Consider the following 19558-nt stretch of genomic DNA (forward strand, 5'->3'; position numbering starts at 1 on the left):
CCTCCACATTTTCCCAAGAATTTCTCTTGTGGGCCACCCTAATCAGAAACATACAAGAAAGGTAATTCTGAAGAAGTTAGCCTAGGCAAGTTGAAACATTACAAAAACACTACAGTCCACCCCTGGTCAACCTGGCACCCATAACATTGCCTTAAACCACACTTACTCTCCAAATAAAGTCAATAACAAAGTCATACTCTGCTTACCATGACACAACTGTCCTTCCTATACCCAGAAATACACATCTTTTTCCCCAGAAGAGAATCAGAGTCCATTTTTTGTCTTTGGATGATGTTCATTCTTTTACTAGCTGTTTCACATTCCTTCTGTGACATCTTGTGATATAAATATTTATATGTAAAGTTAGGTACAAGCATTTTGGGAGGCCAAGGCGTGAGAATTGCTTGAAGCCAGGAGTTGAAGACCAGCCTGGGTAACATAGCAACACCCTGTCTCAAAAAAAAAAAAAAAAAAAAAAAAGAAAAAAAGCCAGGCACAATGGTGTGCACCTGTAGTCACAGCTACCTAGGAGGATCATTTGAGCCCAGGAGATTGAGGCTGCAGTGAGCCGTGATTGCACCACTGCACTGCAGCCTCGGTGACAGAGCAAGACCCTGTCTTAAAAAAGAAAAATAAAAAAGATTAAATACTATTAGCACATCAGAGACGATAAAGGAATGAGAGATAAAAACAAAAATATTTGGTTCACCAGATGCGGCGGTGGCTTACGCCTGTAATCCCAGCATTTTGGGAGGCAGAGGCGGGCAGATCACTTGAGCCCAGGAGTTTCAGACTAGCCTGGGCAACATGGTAAAACTTCATCTCTACAAAAAATACAGAAATTAGCTGGGCATGTTGGTGCATGCCTGCAGTCCCAGCTACTGGGGGAGCTGAGGTGGGAGGATCACTTGAGCCCGGGGAGGTGGGGGGTCAAGGCTGCAGCGAGCTGTGATTGTGCCGCTGCATTTCAGCCTGGTTGACAGAGCATAACCCTGTCTCGAAAAAAAGTTTTTTTGTTAATATTTATTAAAATAGATTCACATCAAAAGAAGAAAGAAATACTCATAATTATTACAGTCCTCGTTTCTACAGTGGGTCACAAGGTCATAGTACTTATGACTGCCCTCATCTATGATTTATTCCGTGTGTATTTTGCCCTCGGCAAGCACTTCAGTTGGTCATGGCTTTTTGCCTGATGGAATGACTTAAATCTTTTGTGAAGGGTCTGGGCCATTAGCGATCTTAATTGGGTTGTTGTAGCTCTCCATTGACCTTAATCAGAGGATATGGCAGTACTAGGGGGTGCCCCAAAGGATCTCCTGCATTCTCCCTTCTTACATCCATTGTGTAGGAGCAACCCCATTTCCTCTTGATAGTCAGGATCAATCACTGCAGACAGCACTTTGCCTGTTGATGCAGTGCCCAAAGAGGCCAGATGGTGGCTTCAAGCTCTAGTTCCACGGATTATCTGCTGTGTCTCCTAGAGAAAACATTTCTCTCGTTGTAACTAAGACCTCTAGACCAGCAAAACCTAAAGTTGCAGGGATGGGAAGCAAAAATTCTACCACTGGATCACTAGGGTTAACAGTCAGAGGAGTCGCTTTCATTTTTATCCCTTGATAACTGGACTCATGAATCCTGGGAGAAACAACGCTGTTGATTTAGAGCATGTACCACATACTGGAGGGCAGTGCCCCAGCCCTGCAATCTATCCCCACCTAGCTGGCACTGTAACTGAATTTTCAGTCATTCAACCATCTGTTAAGACAGTTGCTTCAAGAGGATGGGGAACATGGTGAGAGCAGTCAATTCCACATGTATAAATTCGCTGCTGCCTTTCATTTGCTGTGAATACCATAGTCATGGATAAGGGACTCCGTAGGTCCACAGATGCTAGTTTTGGCAGAAGCATTGTGGGAAAGGAAGGCACATCTATGTCCAGAGCAAGTGTTAATTCCATTGAAAACACAGTGCTGCCTCATAATAAAAGTGGTCCAATGTAATCAGCCTAACACCAGGTAGCTGGCTGATCTCTTCAGCAGTGATGCCACATTAGGGGCTCAGTGTTGTTTCTTCTGCTGGCAGATGGGGCAGTCAGCAGTGGCTGTGACCAGGTCACCCTTAGTGAGTGGAAGTCCATGTTGCCAAGCCCATGCATAGCCTCCATCCCTGCCGCCACGGCCACTTTGTTCATGAGTCTACAGGAGTGGCTGAAGGAGGCTAATAGCCACAGAACGGGTCATCTACCCACCTGATTATTAAAATCTTCCCTTGCCCTAGTTGAGTATTCAGATGGAAAACAATGATCTTCATACTCGGGCATTCAGAGATCTAATCTCATACCTCTTCCTCAGAGCTTCTTGTCATCAATTTTCTAATCAAGTTTTTTTTCTTTTTGAGACAAGGTCTCACCCTGTCACTCAGGCTGGAGTACAAATACGGCTCGCTGTAGCCTCAACCAACCTCCTGGGCTCAAGTGATTCTCCTACCTCAGCCTCCTACACAGCTGAAACCACAGAGGTGCACCAACATGCTGAGTTAATGTTTTTATTTTCTGTAGATACAGGGTCTTATCATCTTGCTCAAGCTGGTCTTGAACTCCTGGACTCAAGGGATTCTCCCACCTCAGCCTCTCAAAGTGCTGGTATTATAGGCATGAACCACTGTGCCCAGCCTTCTAATCAAGTTTCTTCCAAGTCCCTGAATACCCAGCTAAATCATGAATTGATGCAGACTTATTCTTCTGTTCATTTCCCCTTCCAGGGAAAATGAAGAGCTGAGTGCACTGTTCCAAGTTCTGTCCACTGGGAGGATTTCCCTTCATACCATCTTTCAGGGCTGTCCTGGAGTGCAGCTATGGTGCTATAGCTGTGCACATTCAGGTGATGCATGCATACTGTGCAGCCCTGTCTGTAAATCAAGCCTGAGAGTTGACTTCCTTTGTCAACTGATCACAGGGATTCCCTAGGAAGGTAGGGGTGTGGTTTGAGGGAGAATGTTATACAGCAGGAATAAGAGCCCTGGGCAAGTCTAGGGATTTACTACAAGATCTTAGGGCAAGACACGATTAACCTGCCCAGACAGCAATGGAAGGGCGGCTTCTAATGGCCAAAAAGGTTTGAGGTCCCCTAGCTTTATCTGCCCAGGTGACTCATCTCAATGTTCAGAATTACATTTCTTCTCAACCAATGCACTAACTTTTAACAGAAGAGACTCTGTGAGGTTGGGAATTCAACTTGCTTTATGATTCACTGCTTTGTTGGATGGTTCACCAAGACTCACAAGGCTCAGCAGCAGGTTATACTAATAGCTAACATTTTTGTAACAGAAGATACACATCAAAAGCAGCAGCTAAAAAGGATACACATTGGTGACGTCCAGGTGTATCCAGCACAGGCTTCTAAGGTTCTTCCTTTCCATGGGCACACTGGAGTTCTTGCTAACAGTGAACCACAGAGACATGTGTAATCTGTCCCAGGAGCCTGTTTTTAGTCTCAGGGTCTGAAGGGGCTGGTCATGTAGACATAACCTGCTGTTAACTGTTTCCTCACAGTCTGCAGGAATAAGCTTTGGGTTTATTTTTTTTAATTTAATTAATTAATTTATTTATTTTTGAGACAGTCTTGCTCTGTTGCCCAGGCTGGAGTACAGTGGCGCGATCTCAGCTCGCTGCAAGCACTGCCTACCGGGTTCACGCCATTCTCCTGCCTCAGCCTCCCGAGTAGCTGGGACTACAGGCACCCGCCACCACGCCTGGCTAATTTTGTGTGTGTGTGTGTGTGTGTGTAGAGAAGGGTTTCGCCGTCTTAGCCAGGATGGTCTCGATCTCCTGACCTCATGATCCGCCCGCCTTGGCCTCCCAAAGTGCTGGGATTACAGGCGTGAGCCACAGTGCCCGGCTGTTTTTTTAAACCTCAGCCTTTGGCCAGGCTTGATGATTCATGCCTGTAATCCCAGCATTTTGGGAGCCCAAGGCAGGTGGATTGCTAGAGCCTGGAAGTTCAAGACCAGCCTGGGCAACATAGTGAGACTCCAACTCTACAAAAAAATTTTAAAAATTAGCTGGGTGTGGTGGTGCATGCCTGTGGTACTAACTACTTGGGAGGCTGGGGCAGGAGGATCACTTGAGGCATGATTTTGCCACTGCACTCCAGCCTGGGTCAGAGTGAGACCCTGTCTCAAATAAATAAATAAATAAGTAAATAAAATCTCAGCCCTGCAACTACAAGAGGTGACATTCCTTTCAGACAGTCCTAGAAGCTTTAGATCCCCTATGCAGATTTTTTTTTTTTATTTTGAGATGGGATCTCTCTCTGTCACCCAGGCTGGAGTGAGTGGCTTGATCATGGCTCACTGCAACATCAACCTCCCTGGCTCAAGTGACCTTTCTGCCTCAGCCTCCTGAGTATCTGGGACTACAGGTGTGTGCCACCATGCTCGGCTAATGTTTTTATTTTTTTTGTAGAAATGGGGTCTCCCTATGTTGTCCAGGCTGTTCTTGAACTCCTGGGCTCAAGCAATCCTCCTGCCTCGACCTCCCAAAGTGTTGGGTTTATAGGTGTGAGCCACGGCGTCGAACTTCCTTATGTAGCTCTTGAGCTATGAATAAAAAGTTAAAAGTCCTGAGCTAATTATTTTGATTTTAAGGAAATGTGGCAATCCTCTGACTAAATAATTACACTTTTATGAATTTATTCTAAGAAAATAAGGAGGTGCAAAAAAACTAACAGGTTGATTCAACAGAGCACTATGTATAATAGCAATAAACTAGAAATTATTATACTTGTCGGAAGCAATTGGGAATTTTGTAAATAAACTAGAGTACGACCATAAAGTAGAATGCCCCACAGCCATTAAAAATGTTACAGAAGAACATTTATTGACATGAAAAGGTGTTTCAGATATACTGATATGTCAAGCAAATAATAAAACAACATAGAGTAATGATTCATTTTGGTAAAAAATATATATGTATATATAGCAAAAAAAAAAAAAAATCTGCAAGGACATATGCTAAATTGGTAACAGTGCTTACCCATGGGAAAGGGGTATACAGATGTTGATTTACTCTTTGGGTACCTGTATTTCCCAGTTTTTCTATAAATCACATCATTTGCTTCTGTCATAAGAAAAAGTAATATCTGTTATCATCCTTTATTTTGATTAAAACAAATCAATTTTTTTAAAAATCTTAGTTTTTTTAAGAAGCAGAAATTTCCAAATTGCCTCCAGAGACAATGATTTTATCCTCTGCAGAAGCTGGTCAGAACCTTCTTGATCACAGCCCCAGTTAGATACAGGGAAGAATGGTGCTTCCTACAGCTTCAGTGGCCTCAGCTCAGCTCTGTGCCCCAAGGCCAAACCAGCTCATCTCCAGCTCCATCCATCCTATTCTTGCTGAGTCACCAGTCTCATCATCTTTAGAGCCATGTCCCCTTGGTCAGAAGGAACCTAGAAAAAAACAACATCTGAGTTAGTGCTCCTGGTCCTATTCCTGGGGCTGGGGTCAGAGGCAACATCCTGAAACCTTGCTCCCAAAAAGGGAGCCAGCTCTGTGACAGCAACCTGTGCAGACACCTGGGCACATCCCTGAGAGAGGGTCCTTCCTGAAAATGACTCCTGCACTGGATGAAAGCTCTTCTGGGCCCCGACTGGGCTGGGTGGGAGGGACCTGGAGAAGTCAGCATTTAAGACAAGAACCTTCTACTCCATTTGGGGCTGATCTGTTGATTTCTTGGTAAGGGTCATGCTCATGATACTAGACCTAGCCTGTTCAAGGAAGAAGGAAGATTCTAAACATTTTAAAGGAGTCTGTCTAGAAGGGATCCCGGATTGAGAATAGAGAAATGGCTGAGAAGGAAGCTCACAGGAAAGAGCCACAAATAATAAAAACAAACAGGGCCCTTTGGATGGCATCTGATTTTTGCAGTTATTCAACTTTCTTTTGTTTTCTCTCAGATTTTTAGAATAAGTCCTTTAAAATTTCCTTCCCACACAGCATCAAAAGGGGGAAGGGCAGAGGCCTCAGTTTCTCCCCTACACAGAAGGGGTTGGAGTATATGGTCTCCCTGTTATGCAGTTCCCTGGCTCCATGGTTCTCTATGGCACACCCATCCTTGACTCTTCAGCCAAGAGTCCCCAGGAGGCACAGGCACGGTGGGGCATCCTAAAATATCATTTAATCAATGAAAGGGGAAGTGGTTTGGGGACGACTTAACAACAGTCTCCAAGGGCTATTTTAAGCCTGTCCCCAACTAATCTGTTGTTCTATATGTAACAAACCAAGAGGAAATGGGCCTGAACTCTAGTATACGAGCACGTGGTTGGCTTGTTCCATGCCCTCCTACCAGCCTCGGCAGGGACTTCTCTCTAGGGCAGGCTGAGCATCCCTCATTGGAAAATGCAAAATGCTCCACAATTCCAGCCTTTTTGAGTGCCACCATGAGGCCACAAGTGGAACATTTCACACCTGCCCCATGGGCGGCTGCATTCAAAATGCAGGCGTACAACACACAGTTTATTTCTGCATCCCCAAGGGGGTTACAGTACAGTAACCTTTTAATCAAAACACAGCATTGTAGGTAGAGAGCAAAAGCTGCTGTTGCTTGCTGTTGCTGTTGTCTAGCAGCTGACACAGGTATTCCGGTCATGCTACTATGCTGCTCAGTTACTCTGAACACAGTTTTTCCACTGTATTAATGGTATGTTGTATTTCTTACTGTGAAGTACTTATGTGTGACTATGTGCAAGAAAAAGATTGCTTATCGGCAGCATATACATTTGGAGTCAGAAATGATATGATGCCCGACAACCACAGATTGGTTGAAGAGCCATGGGTGGCTGAAATAGCCACCCTTTGCTCTCTAATAACTCAATGCACACAAACTTTGCTTCATGCACAAAATTATTTAAAATATTGTACAAAAGTACCTTCAGTCTATGTGTATAAGGTGTATATGAAACATAAATGAGTTCCATTGCCTAGACTTGGGTCCCATCCCCAAGATATCTCATTATGGATATGCAAATATTCTAAAATCCAAAAAAATTAAAAATCTGAAACATCAGAAGTTCCAAACATCTCAGATAAGGGGTACTCAACCTGTAACAGTGCTTTGCTCTAAGACTTCCTAATTTTTTTTTTTAGTCAGTATTGAAGGTTCTCAGATCCTGAGAGCCATAAATAATGCCCTCCCCTCTGTGCCCTGCTGCCTTGTTTGTTCTCCCTTTAGATTAAGTCTGTTTGTTTATTTATTTATTTACTTTTTGAGACAGAGTCTCACTCTGTCACCCAAGCTGGATACAATGGCATGATCTTGGCTCTCTGCAACCTCCGCCTCCCAGGTTCAAGCGATTCTCCTGCCTCAGCCTCCTGAGTAGCTGGGATTACAGGTGGCCACCATCATGCCCAGCTAATTTTTGTATTTTTAGTAAAGATAGCCATGTTAGCCAGGCTGGTCTCGAACTCCTGACCTCAGGTGATCCACCTGCCTTCGCCTCCCAAAATGCTGGGATTACAGGTGTGAGCCACCACACCTGGCCTAGATTAAGTGTCTTTTGAAAGTGGGCTGCTTTCTCTGGCTTCTTAAAGGAAGCTACTGTCTCTTCTCCTCACTACTCATTCATTTTCTCCAGTCTTTCCATTCTGGCTTCTGAGCTTGCCACCTCACCAAAATATCTCACCAACGCAGGTGCCAAGGACATTGGTGTAAACACATCATCACTCATGTTCCAGCCCTTCCCCTGAGTTCTCACCTGGCGCTGTGGGCCCCTCCCTGCTTTGGGGATGCCACGCATCCCTGGTCTCCCTTCTCACTTATCTGGCTGCTCCTTTCTCAGTCTCATTTGTAGGCTCTTCTTCTGCCTTCTGTTCTATAGGCAATTCAAACTCAGCTTGTGCAAATTCCCTCCATCCCAAACAACAATGGAGCAGAAACCTGCAAGCCACCCTTCAGTTCTTTTCCACCCCAAATGATTACCAAGTCCTGCCAATTTTCCCTTCTTTACACTTTACCAAATCCATCCACTTTCCTCCTTTCTGGATTTACCTGACAGTCTCATTGATTGGTTCTTGGCCCCAGGCTTGCCCCATGCCCTCTACTGCTAGAATGGTATTTCTTGGACAAATCTGTTAATTTCACTCCTTTGCTTAAAACCCCTGCTTGGTGCCCTACTGTCTGAACTCCTTAGCGTGGTATGAAAATTCTCCCTCTGCAGCCACCTCCCTCCAGTGTCCATTCCAAGGCCTCACTGTCTGAAGCTCCTGTGGACCTTGTATTCACTGCTCTCCATGCTCCCCACCTCCTCCTCTTTCCTTAAATCACTCCTACGCATCACGTGGGGCACAATCTTCCAGATCTGCATGCCTGGGCAGGGCACCCTTCCCTGAGCCAAGCCCCCTCTTAGCATTGCTCGCCCGATGCTGTTGACAGTCTCCTTGCCTGTCTCTAGACCACAAGCTCCTTGAGGACAGGGACTGGGCACCACTCACCCTTGTGCTCGCAGTGCCTAGTGCTAATAGAGGAATTTTGTTAAGAAACTCAAAACACTCCCAAGCTCTAAGTATTTCTTTTTTTAATTTTCCTTTTTTTTTTTTTTTTTTTGAGACAGGGTCTCGCTCTGTCAACCAGGCTGGAGTGCAGTGGCATGATCTTGGCTCACTATAGCTTCTAACTTTCAGGCTCAATCAATCCGCCCACCTCACTCAGCCTCCTGAGCAGCTGAGACCACAGGCATGTGCCACTGTGCCCAGTTGATTTTTGTTCTTTTTTGAGACAGAGTCTCACTTTGTTGCCCAGGCTGGAGTGCAGTGGCGCTATCTCGGCTCACTGCAGCCTCCACCTCCCCGGTTCAAGCGATTCTCGTGCTTCAGCCTCCCAAGTAGCTGGGATTACAGACATGTGCTACCACACCTGGTAAATTTTCGTAGAGACAGGGTTTCGCCACGTTGCCAAGACTGGTCTTGAACTCTTGAGCTCAAGCGATCCAGCCGTCTCAGCCTCCCAAAGTGCTGGGATTGCAGGCATGAGCCTCTGTGCCTGGCCTAATTTTCATATTTTTTGTAGAGACAAGGTTTCTCCATGTGGCTCAGGCTGTCTCAAACTCCTGGGCTCCAGCAATCCACCTGCCTTGGTCTCCCAAAGTGCTGAGATTACAGGCGTGAGCCACTGCACCTGGCCTTCGGGCCCTCGTACTTCTTACAAGACCCACCTGGGCAGTGGACAGAGGTATAATAACTGCCTGTGGCTTCCCTCTCAGGATGATTTTTAAGTCTGGAACAAAAGCTCTCTCTTACCATGTGACCAGCTTTCAGAATCCAGTAGAAAGCAAGGTTCTTGTAGGACTTGACAAAAGCAGATGTTTCCAAAGATTTAGGGTCACTGTACAGGGCCTTCCACTTCAGCTGACTGAATTTAGGCAGTTCTGGCCACTTCAGTTTCCGCACCCAGGCCTCCTGACCTGGTGAGAAGAACAAAGAGAAAGGCCTGGCATTAACAGCTGGGTAGAGTAGGAAAAAAGTCTAGGTCCTAAAAGTTGGTGCTTCCCAAACTGCAGTATGCATGAAACTCACTCAGGATCTTGTTAAAATGCAAATTCTGATTCAGAAGATCAGGGTAGGGCCTGAGCATCTGCATTTCTGACTCCCAGTGAAACCTAGGCTGCTGGGAGAAACCTAACAGCTGCAAAGCCTGACTGATTTTGCCTCTGCATCTCTCACCACCATCTGCTCTTTAGGAAGGGAACTGGGGACCTCTGGAGGCAGACAGGCCTGTGACGAGGATTGAGAGATGTCGGGAATGAGATAGTGATAAGGATCACCTGGGATGAAAACAGCAGCTTTCCAAATTGTCCTTGGTGTCCCTTGCTTACCAGTCACAAAAATATTCAATCCTTCTGGTTTCACAAGGTGTGTCACATCCATCAGACCCTGTGCCTCAATTAGCCTGCCAGTTCAGAGAACCTGTCTCTGAGCCTCCACCAGGCCCTATTTAATTTGGAAGTGAACAAATTAAATAGGTGGTAGGTGATAGGGCAGGAGTTAGGATTCCACAAAGACCATTTCCCCTGGGTCTTCAGGGTTACAGTCATTAGGGTTTAGTTTTAATTCACTCTGCAGTGGTTAACATCGACTGTGATGTCGCACAAAAATGAGGCTCTCCCTTAATTAAATAGCGCATTTGCCCAATAACCAGGAAAATGTCTTTCTAAGTTTTGTGGTAGAGACAGGTGGTGTTCTTTTCTTTAATCATACCAAAGGGCCCCCAAACCTGGATAGGCCCAGGCTTCTGAGGGGTCACAGCCATGTGCAGCTCCCCACTCTTTGAATAATCAAGGTCGGGGTAGACGGATGTAATGGGAAATGGCCTTCCACCTGGTGTTTCAACATCACCCGCCCCAAGACTGACATGTCCAAGGCCAGTTCCCTTCCAGTTGAACCCATAAAACTGCCTCTATGTGCCTCTCAGAGTCAATTCCTACCCATGGTATCTACGATGAGATCAAGCTGTCCATTATACACGGTCACGTTGATCCCTGCCTCCAGCAACTCGTCCACAATGCTAATGACTGGCTTCATGAAGTCCTCCTCCATGTTCACAAAGACGTTGGTAGCCTGGCCTGCACATGGGGAAGGAGAAAGAGGGAGTAGCTTGGAATCTGCCAGAACGGGAGGTACCTTTCAGCCCAGAGCATCTTGGGCTCCAGCACTGAACAACGACTGAATGCACAGATGCTTCACAAACAGGGATGAACCAGCCCAGAAATTTGTGCAGACTGGTCAGGTGTAAGGCACACATAAATAGTACATGTGGTCCATTCTCTTGAGAGCTTGTGATGACAGCAGGCGCCATTTTTAATGAGGAATTGACACCTGGAATAGGCTACTGTCCAAGGAAACAGGGAGGGAGAGGCCCAGGAAATACTCATTAGGCTGGTACACTCAGGGAATAAATTGTGCTTTGGGCCAATGTCAGTTTTCCTGTTTTTTTGAGTAACACCAGGGCCAAGTTTCAAGTCCTGAACAGGTAGGCCTACCTTATAATAAACCAGATCAAACCTAAACCAATTCAGAGCTGGCCCTCAGGAAAGCCAAATGAATAACAAGCCCCAGGCAAGAGAGGAGCTAATACTCTTGCTAGCTCCTGCCCCTCAGCATTATCGTAACACTGAACAACAGCAATAACAGTGGCAGCTACCATTATTTGCTAGTCACTGCTAAGGAGGCATCTGACAAGCAACATCCCATTTTCTTCTTCATTACCTTGGGAGATAAGAAGTCTTTTTTTAAAAAAATTTAATTTTTATTTATTTATTTACTTATTTGAGACAGAGTCTCACCCTGTCACCCAGGCTGGAGTACAGCGGCACAATCTCAGCTCACTGCAGCCTCTACCTCCCAGGTTTAAGCGATCCTCCCACTTCAGCCTCCCAAGTAGCTGAGACTACAGGTGCACACCACCACGCCCAGCTCTTTTTTTTTTTTTTTTTCAGACAGAGTTTCACTCTTATTGCCCAGGCTGGAGTGCAATGGCACAATCTTGGCTCACCGCAATCTCTGCCTCTCAGGTTCAAGCGATTCCCCCACCTCAGCCTCCCAAGTAGCTGGGATTACAGGCATGTGCCACCCCACCCGGCTAATTTTGTATTTTTAGTAGAGACAGGGTTTCTCCATGTTGGTCAGGCTGGTCTCAAACTCCTGACCTCAGGTGATCCGCCCACCTCGGCCTCCCAAAATGCTGGGATTACAGGCGTGAGCCACCACACCTGGCCACACCCAGCTCTTTTTATTTGAGCTAATTTTTCTTCATTTCTAAAATTCTCTCAGCACTCAGGAGTAATGAAAAAACCAGGGATAGAATGAGCCCTCTGGTGACTGCAGGTTGGGAGAGGAGGGCCCATGTCCCCTGAGAAAGCTCCCAGCAGCAGCAAATTGTAGGCTCCCAGCAGCAGCCGCAGGACCACTGACCCCATATCCCTGGGGTATCTTGAACACACATGAAACAAAACCCTCTTAGGCTTGGAGTGTTTTCCCTTCAGAAACCTGAGATCTCTGCTTGCTCAAGGCCTCCCTATAGGACTAAAGTAGGAACTTAACCAAGATTTCTACCTGGCCCTGGTCTCTAAGGATTTCATTATTTCCTCACCATGGCCTTGAGACCAGAACGCAGTAACGCCCGGCCATATCCAGCATCAGGATGCCTGGGGAGGTCAGCAAGAGAGAGCTGGTCAAAATCTGCCCAAGCACCTGGGCGTGTCTGACATCCTACAAGGACCTTTGGCGTGAAATCTCATCTGCAACCAACTGTGGCCTTGGATGTAGCTTTTTTATCTTAATTTTTTATTATGGAAAATTTCAAATGGACACAAAAGAGAAGTGTACAATGCTCCGATGTACCCATACCAGGCTTCAACAATTATTAACTCACAACCAATTACACACTATTTCCCTCCCCACTCAGTTCCCTACCAACCCCTTATTTTGAACCAATTTTGACAAGTCTTTTTTTTCCCCTTTTTAAGAAACAGGGTTTCTCTCTGTTGCCCAGGCTGGAGTGCAGTGGCACAATTATAGCTCACTGTAGCCTCAAACTCCTGGGTTCAAGCAATCCTCCCACCTCAGCCTCCCAAGTAGTTAGGACTATATGCCACATGCCACCATGCCCAGCTAATTTTTCTATTTTTTTTATAGAGATGGGGTTTTACTATGTTGCTTAATTGTGGCCTCAAGCAATCCTCTCAACTCAGTCTCCCATAGTGGTGGGATTATAGGCATGAGCCACTGCATCCAGCCCTGACAAGTCATTCACTGTCTCTATATCTATTTGCTCACCTACAAAATGTGGACAGTAATATTGTTTACCTATAACCTATCATCACCAACAACAAAACCCACCCTACAAATTCAGGTCTCTGAATTTGCACCTCTTTTCTCCCCATAACTATATAAACGGCACTTAATTAGGTCGTATAAGTACCTCCCCAGGATTGATCCTCAGGAATAATTTTGAGCTTCTTTCTGATGGGGCCATTCATGAGCTGGCTTAAGGCATCTTGTTGTAGGTGTCTCATGTGGCGCTGACAAAGACGAACTAAAACCAAACTGGTAGATGGTGAGTCAAAGGACTGGAAGTAAGGCCAAGAGGACATCTTTTTTTTTTTTTTTTTTTTTAGACAGAATCTCTCTCTGTCGCCAGGCTGGAGTGCAGTGGCGTGATCTCGGCTCACTGAAACCTCCACTTCCTGGGTTCAAGCAATTCTCCTGTCTCAGCCTCCCGAGTAGCTGGAACTACAGGCACCCGCCACCATGCCCAGCTCATTTTTGTATTTTTAGTAGAGACAGGGTTTCACCATGTTGGCCAGGATGGTCTCGATCTCTTGACCTCATGATCCGCCCGCCTCAGCCTCCCAAAGTGCTGGGATTACAGGTGTGAGCCACCGCACCCGGCCATGAGGACATCTTTACCAAGCTGCTGGGGATGCTGCACAGCAAGAGGGAGGGTTTCAGATTCAGCTGGAAAAGGAAAAGCGTCACTTTGATTCACCCCCAGCGGGAGGAAGGAAATCAGAAACACATTGAAAGTGGAGAGGCTTTATTATTAGGTTGGTGTAAGAGTAACTGCGGTTTTTGCCATTAAAAGTAATGGCAAAATTTCTAAATTTCAATGGTACTCCAGCCTGGGCAACAGAGTGAAACCCTATCTCTTAAAAAAAAAAAAAGGGAAAAAATAGATTTGTCAAAATTGATTCAAAATACGGGGTTGGTAGGGAACTGGGTGGGAAGGGAAATAATGCTTCATTGGTTGTGAGTTAATAATTCTTGAAACCTGTCAAAAACCGCAGTTACTTTTGCACCAACCTAATAGTATTGATTGTACATTCTATAGACTTGGGGGCCATTGGGATTCTCCAGAACGGCCAAAGAGAATCATCTGGGAAGTGGAACCTAGGGTATCCTGCAGCCTTTATATGCTTCTTGGTTGGCTGAAAGATGACTAAATTCAGCCTTGAATTGATGTTGTTATTTGGTGTACGGAAGCTGGTTTCTAAACTTCAAAAACATCATGCTATGTGACAGAAGCCAGTGCAAAAGACTAACTATTGTGTGATTGTATTTATATAAAATGTCCAGAAAAGGCAAATCTAAAGAGACAGAAGCCAGATGAGTGGTTGCCTAGGGCTGGGAGTGGAAATGAGAACTGTCTGCAAGCGGACACGTGGGATCTGAGGTGACGGAAATGCTCCAAAACTGGATTGTAGTGATGACTACACAACTCTGGGAATATACTGAAAACCACTTACAGTGAGTTAATTTTATGGTATGCAAATTATATGTTAATAAAGTTTTTTTTTTTTTTTTTTTTAAATAAACAGGTTTCTTTTTGCATGGAGGCTGAGGCAGGGACTAATAACTTCAAGGTTCACTCACCTAGGTGGCTCTGTGTGAATTCTAGACTCGACTCCATTGTAGACGTGGGAGTGCTTTTAGTTAAGATGTTATAGAAGTTCACCCCATCTGTGTTCTGAAATATAAAAGTTTATTTGGCTGTTTGTTTCATTTTCCTATCATCAAAGCTGCCAAACAGAAAGACACATGACTCTTCATCTTATCCAAGGACAGGTTTAATTTTGTAAATTTGCTTGGATCAGAAGAAATACAGCTTTGGTTGGGCCCAGTGGCTCATGCCTGTAATCCCAGCACTTCAGGAGGCTGAGGTGGGTGGATCACTTGAGCCCAGGAGCTCGAGACCAGCCTGGTCAACATGGTGAAACCCCTCTCTACTGAAAACACAAAAATCAGCCAGGCGTGGTGGTGCTCACCTGTAGTCCCAACTACTCTGGAGGCTGAGGCATGAGAATCACTCGAACCCAGGAGGCAGAGGTTGCAGTGAGCCGAGATCGGGCCACTGCACTACAGTGTGGGTGACAGAGCCAGACTTGGTCTCAAAAAAAAAAGAAATAAAGAAAGAGGCCGGGTGCGGTGGCTCACGCATGTAATCCCAGCACTTTGGGAGGCTGAGGTGGGTGGATCACCTAAGGTCAGGAGTTCAAGACCAGCCTGGGCAACACGGTGAAACCCCATCTCTACTAAAAATATAAAAATTAGCTGGGTGCGGTGGTGCATGCCAATTATCTCAGCTACTTGGGAGGCTGAGGCAGGAGAATCACTTGAGCCCAGGAGGCAGAGGATGCAGTGAGCCAAGACTGTGCCATTGCACTCCAGCCTAGGCGACAGAGCGAGACTGTGTCTCAAAAATAAATAAATAAAGGAAAAAAGAAAAAAAGAAAAAATAAAATAAAGAAAGAAATGCAGCTCTGAGGGCTCAGAAACCAGCTGTGTCAGCCCACTCTCCCTGGAGTGGTGAGCATCTCATATGAGCAGTGATCAGGCCCTGCAGGGAAAAAACCAACGGCCTAGGTGTTAATTTACAGGGAGAACAGAGCTGCAGAGGGGCCTACACTCCCAAGTCCTTAGCCTACACATTCTTTCCTTCTGGCTCTCTGGAGTCAGAATGTTGCTTGGCAAGGGTCCCAATAAGGGAATGTGTTGTCTCCACACACTCATCTCTGCAAGACAGTCTTTTTTTTTTTTTTAATAGAATCCATACATTTAGTGAAGGACAAGCAAGTCTTGCAGGCCTGGGTGGCTTTCTGACTCTGTAAGGAGCCACTACATCACTGCTCAGACCCAAGAGATTTATTATCTAGCATGCAATCATTTGCAGATATATGGGGAGCCTCAGTATAGACTCCAAGTTTGACAACACCAACCACGGGCCCTGTACCCACCAGAAAAAGCCAAGCAGGCTGGCCTCTGAGTGTTTCCCTGTTTTACCTGTTCAATGATCATTTCTGCTTTCCCCCACAGCTCTGTGGCCTCTCTGTAGAGCCCCTTATTTACGGCATTCAGTACTTGCTCTGCAACCTTAGACACCTCTGCCAGACCTTTGTCTTCAAGAAGAGACTGGAATGCAAACCAAAAGCAAAAAGACCCACTTTACTTGGGAACATCAATCTGGTATTGCTGCAGTTAGGGAGGGGTAGGAGAAAGAGGGGAAGGAAGGAGAACGGGAGCTCACATATCAAAGTGTATTGTTACAAGCCACATGTTTATTGGATGAAACACAGCAAATTGTTAACTGAACCTAAGTAGGTATTCACAGTGATCTTTCAACATTTCTGCATATTTGAAAATTTTTGTAATAAAAATTTAGGGCATTGGAAAAATGTGTTTCTTATATCTGGAAAAAAGTGATGTGTGCTGATTTTCTTTCAATTTGTCCCTGAGGCGAGCTCTTGCTTTGGGTCTCCAACTCTATATGGATGACTAGTCCCTAAAAAGTAGTGTCAACCACATAGGCAAACTCATCCAGCATCTCTTTTCCTGGGGTCACAGCCAGAAGAGATCTGCTGGGCTGTTTGCCCAGAGGGCGCAGATGTGTATCTACTTACCATGCTGTACAGGTAAGGTCCCCAGGAGAGCACCGAATCTAAAGGAAACCACATATGTACAAATCAAGTATGTCATACCTCTGTCTTTTCAAAGACAAGCCTACTGTGTTCTCTCTAAAGAAGAAAGAGACAGAAGCAAGAAACCTGGTGGCTTTGGATTGGAAGGCTCCTCGATTCACCTGTACCCATGCAGGAGGCGGGCTGATGTCTCAGTGTCTGGAAGGTGGGATAAGGGTGTGGGGGCCTTTCTGTTGACTCTTAGAACTAATGGCCCATTAATTTGGCCTGATCCTGGTCCAGCAAGTGAGTCATTGCCAATGACAGCATCCCCACAGGTAGGCTGTAGGTATGCAGGTGGAGGCTCTTATCTGTGGACCTCTAGGCCTTTTGACAGCTTAAAATATTTCCCCACCCTCACATTTCTGCTCTGCATCTTATTTGCTCCTCCAGTTTGGAGATATTAGCTTCTGCCAAGGAGCTAAATAAGGAAGATGACTAATGAGTTTGCAACAATGCAAGTGGCTATATTGCCAACTGGCTTATTCCCATCCCACGAACATATTGAGAATTTACTAAGGGTCTGGAGGCAGCAAAAGCTTAAGATATAAATGTGAGTAACATAATGCCTGTCCTCAAAGAGAATAGTAGTTGACCTTGGTTTAGACAAGCTCACAACTATTAAATACTGTATCACTAGGTAAGACAAGTGCTATTGAAAGACACGCCAACAAAGAATCAAGGACCTCAACTTATAAAGCACATTTGAGTATGTCTCTCCTTAGCCTAAAAGTATTCAATGGCTCCTTAAGGCAAAGTGTCTCAAAGTAGGTTTCAAGTAGTCTTAGTTCTGCAGGAACTAAGTCCATGTTGCCCAGTCTGGTCTCGAACTTTTAGGCTCAAGCAATCTGCTCGCTTTGGTCTCCCAAAGTGCTGGGATTACAGATGTGAGCCACCACGCCTGGCCTGGACTGGTATTCTTTTACAGTACACTCTGAGAAATGCAAGCACACCAGGACTTCCGTGGCCTAGCTGTTAATCACCTCCCGGGCTTAACCTGCAAACTTGTTTCTTAGTTTCTTGAAACACAGGATTGGCTGCAGTTCTCCAATGCATCCCACTTCCTGTTTGATCTGGGCCAGAGACTGGTAAACTTTCTGTAAAGGGACAGATAGTAAATAATTTTGGCCCTGTAGGCCAGCCTATCTCGGTTGCAACTACTCAACTCTGTTCTTACAGCCTCCAAACAGCAATAGACAGTAAATTAACTTTTACCGGCTGGGTGCGGTGGCTCACGCCTATAATCCCAGCACTTTGGGAGGCCGAGGCGGGCAGATCACCTGAGGTCAGGAGTTGGAGACCAGCCTGGCCAACATGGTGAAACCCCATCTCCACTAAAAATACCAAAAACATTAGCCAAGCGTAGTGGCGGGCACCTGTAATCCCAGCTACTCAGGAGGCTGAGACAGGAGAATCGCTTAAACCTGGGAGGCGGAGGTTGCAGTGAGCCGAGATCGCGCCATTGCACTCCAGTCTGGGCAACAAGAGCAAAACTCCGTCTCAAAACAAACAAACAAAAACAAACAAACAAACAAAAAAAACTTATTTACCAGAGCAGGCGGCAGGGCAGACTTGACTCATGGGCCCTTGTTTACCAACCTTTGAAGTAGGCCTGCATTGTTCAATAGAACTTTCTACAGTAATAGAAGTGTTCTGTATCTGTGCAGTCCAAAATGCTAGCTAATAGCCACATGTGTCTATGGAGCACTTGGGTGTGGAGAGTGCCACTGAAAAAATGAAATTGTATTTAAAAATTATAATTAAATTTATATAGTCACATGTGGCAAGCGGTTACCATACTGACATGGTCACATGGACTTAGTGACAGTGCAGATCAAGACCTTCTTGAAGATCAGGAGCATATCTGTGTATCTTTGCCTAGCACCTAGAACAGTATCTACTACCTAGCAAGCAATTAACAATTGTTCATGGAAATTAACAATACTTCTCCCTCAAAAACCAATGTTTCTGGGATAGAGGGGCAATACTTAAAGTGGACCTGGAAGGATGGATTATGATCCAGACAAACAGATTCGTAAGGTAAAGTGGGTCACAGCAAGGAGAAAAAGGTAGATTCCAAACACGACGAATAACACTTGCAAAGCCAGGAAGCGAAATGTACTGATCTTGGAGAGATAGTGTAGCAAGATGGTTAGGTTGCTTGGATTCCAGTACCTGCAGCCTGGATTTGAATCCCAGTTCTACCATTTAGCTAGGTGACTCTAAGAAAGTTGCTTAACCTCTCTAAGTCTCAGTTTCATCATTTACAAAATTAGGATAACAATAGCATCCATCCCATGGAGTTGTTGTAAGGATTACATGAAGTTAGCACATGTAAAGTACTTAGTGCTACTGTGAAACTGAGGAGACCCCATGAGGAAGTGAGAGGGCCAGCATCATAATTTTGAGTCATAAACAACTCTTATCTGTGTTCCCAATGAGGATGCTCAGTTATGAAACAGCACACCTCTGGGTTGCAAGACCTGATGGAGACTTTGTCTTGCCGTCAACATGAACAAAAGAGCAGGATCTGACAAGAAACTCTCATGCTTCTGACCTAGGCTTCTGCAGTTTTATGATGTCCTACGAGATCCATCCAGGAAGGAAAAACAGATCAACGAATAGCAGCCCTCCTCTTCATGCTGACTCAGTTTTATGCTACTTCAGTCCCACCCTGCAGATGGCAAACATGAGGGCAAGAAATAACCATTCCAAGTCATAATGGTTATTGGGAACATGGCTCTGTAACAAGCGAATCCCTATCTTTTAGGGGGAAATATTACCTTTTATAAATGATTATTTTTAAAAAACTGAGCCATAATCACAAATCACAAGTGTACCTTCAGAAGAGTTTGATGAATGCATATGCCCGTGTAACCACCCCCTGCAGTCAAGATATATTTCCCTCATGTCCGTTTCCTGCTTATTTCCCTCCCTTGCCCCTAGGCAGCCTCTCTTCTGATTTCTAACTCGATAGTTTGGTTTTGCCTGGGAAAAATCACGTTTTGTTAGGTTAGAACAATGGTTCTCAATCAGGAATGGTTTTGTTCCC

At 45.3% G+C, this 19558-nt stretch overlaps 1 protein-coding gene across 2 annotated transcripts in view; it reads right to left on the minus strand.

Moving 5' to 3' along the window:
• Positions 1–4853: 4853 nt before the first annotated feature.
• The window catches only part of SCPEP1 (serine carboxypeptidase 1), a 29177-nt gene continuing 14472 nt past the window's right edge, over positions 4854–19558 (minus strand). Inside the window, exons 7-13 of one of the 2 annotated variants that reach the window (XM_054460184.2) lie at positions 16450–16487; positions 15833–15961; positions 14426–14519; positions 12975–13088; positions 10480–10617; positions 9296–9459; positions 4854–5451 (exon numbers count right to left, since the gene is read on the minus strand). In XM_054460184.2, coding sequence (XP_054316159.1) covers positions 5389–5451; positions 9296–9459; positions 10480–10617; positions 12975–13088; positions 14426–14519; positions 15833–15961; positions 16450–16487 — 740 coding nt within the window. In that variant the 3' untranslated portion in view covers positions 4854–5388. The remainder of the gene's footprint in view (positions 5452–9295; positions 9460–10479; positions 10618–12974; positions 13089–14425; positions 14520–15832; positions 15962–16449; positions 16488–19558) is intronic. The other variant, XM_054460185.2, reaches the window with a different exon arrangement.

Source organism: Pongo pygmaeus, chromosome 19 (genome assembly GCF_028885625.2).
Source record: "Pongo pygmaeus isolate AG05252 chromosome 19, NHGRI_mPonPyg2-v2.0_pri, whole genome shotgun sequence".
Lineage (NCBI taxonomy): Eukaryota > Metazoa > Chordata > Mammalia > Primates > Hominidae > Pongo > Pongo pygmaeus.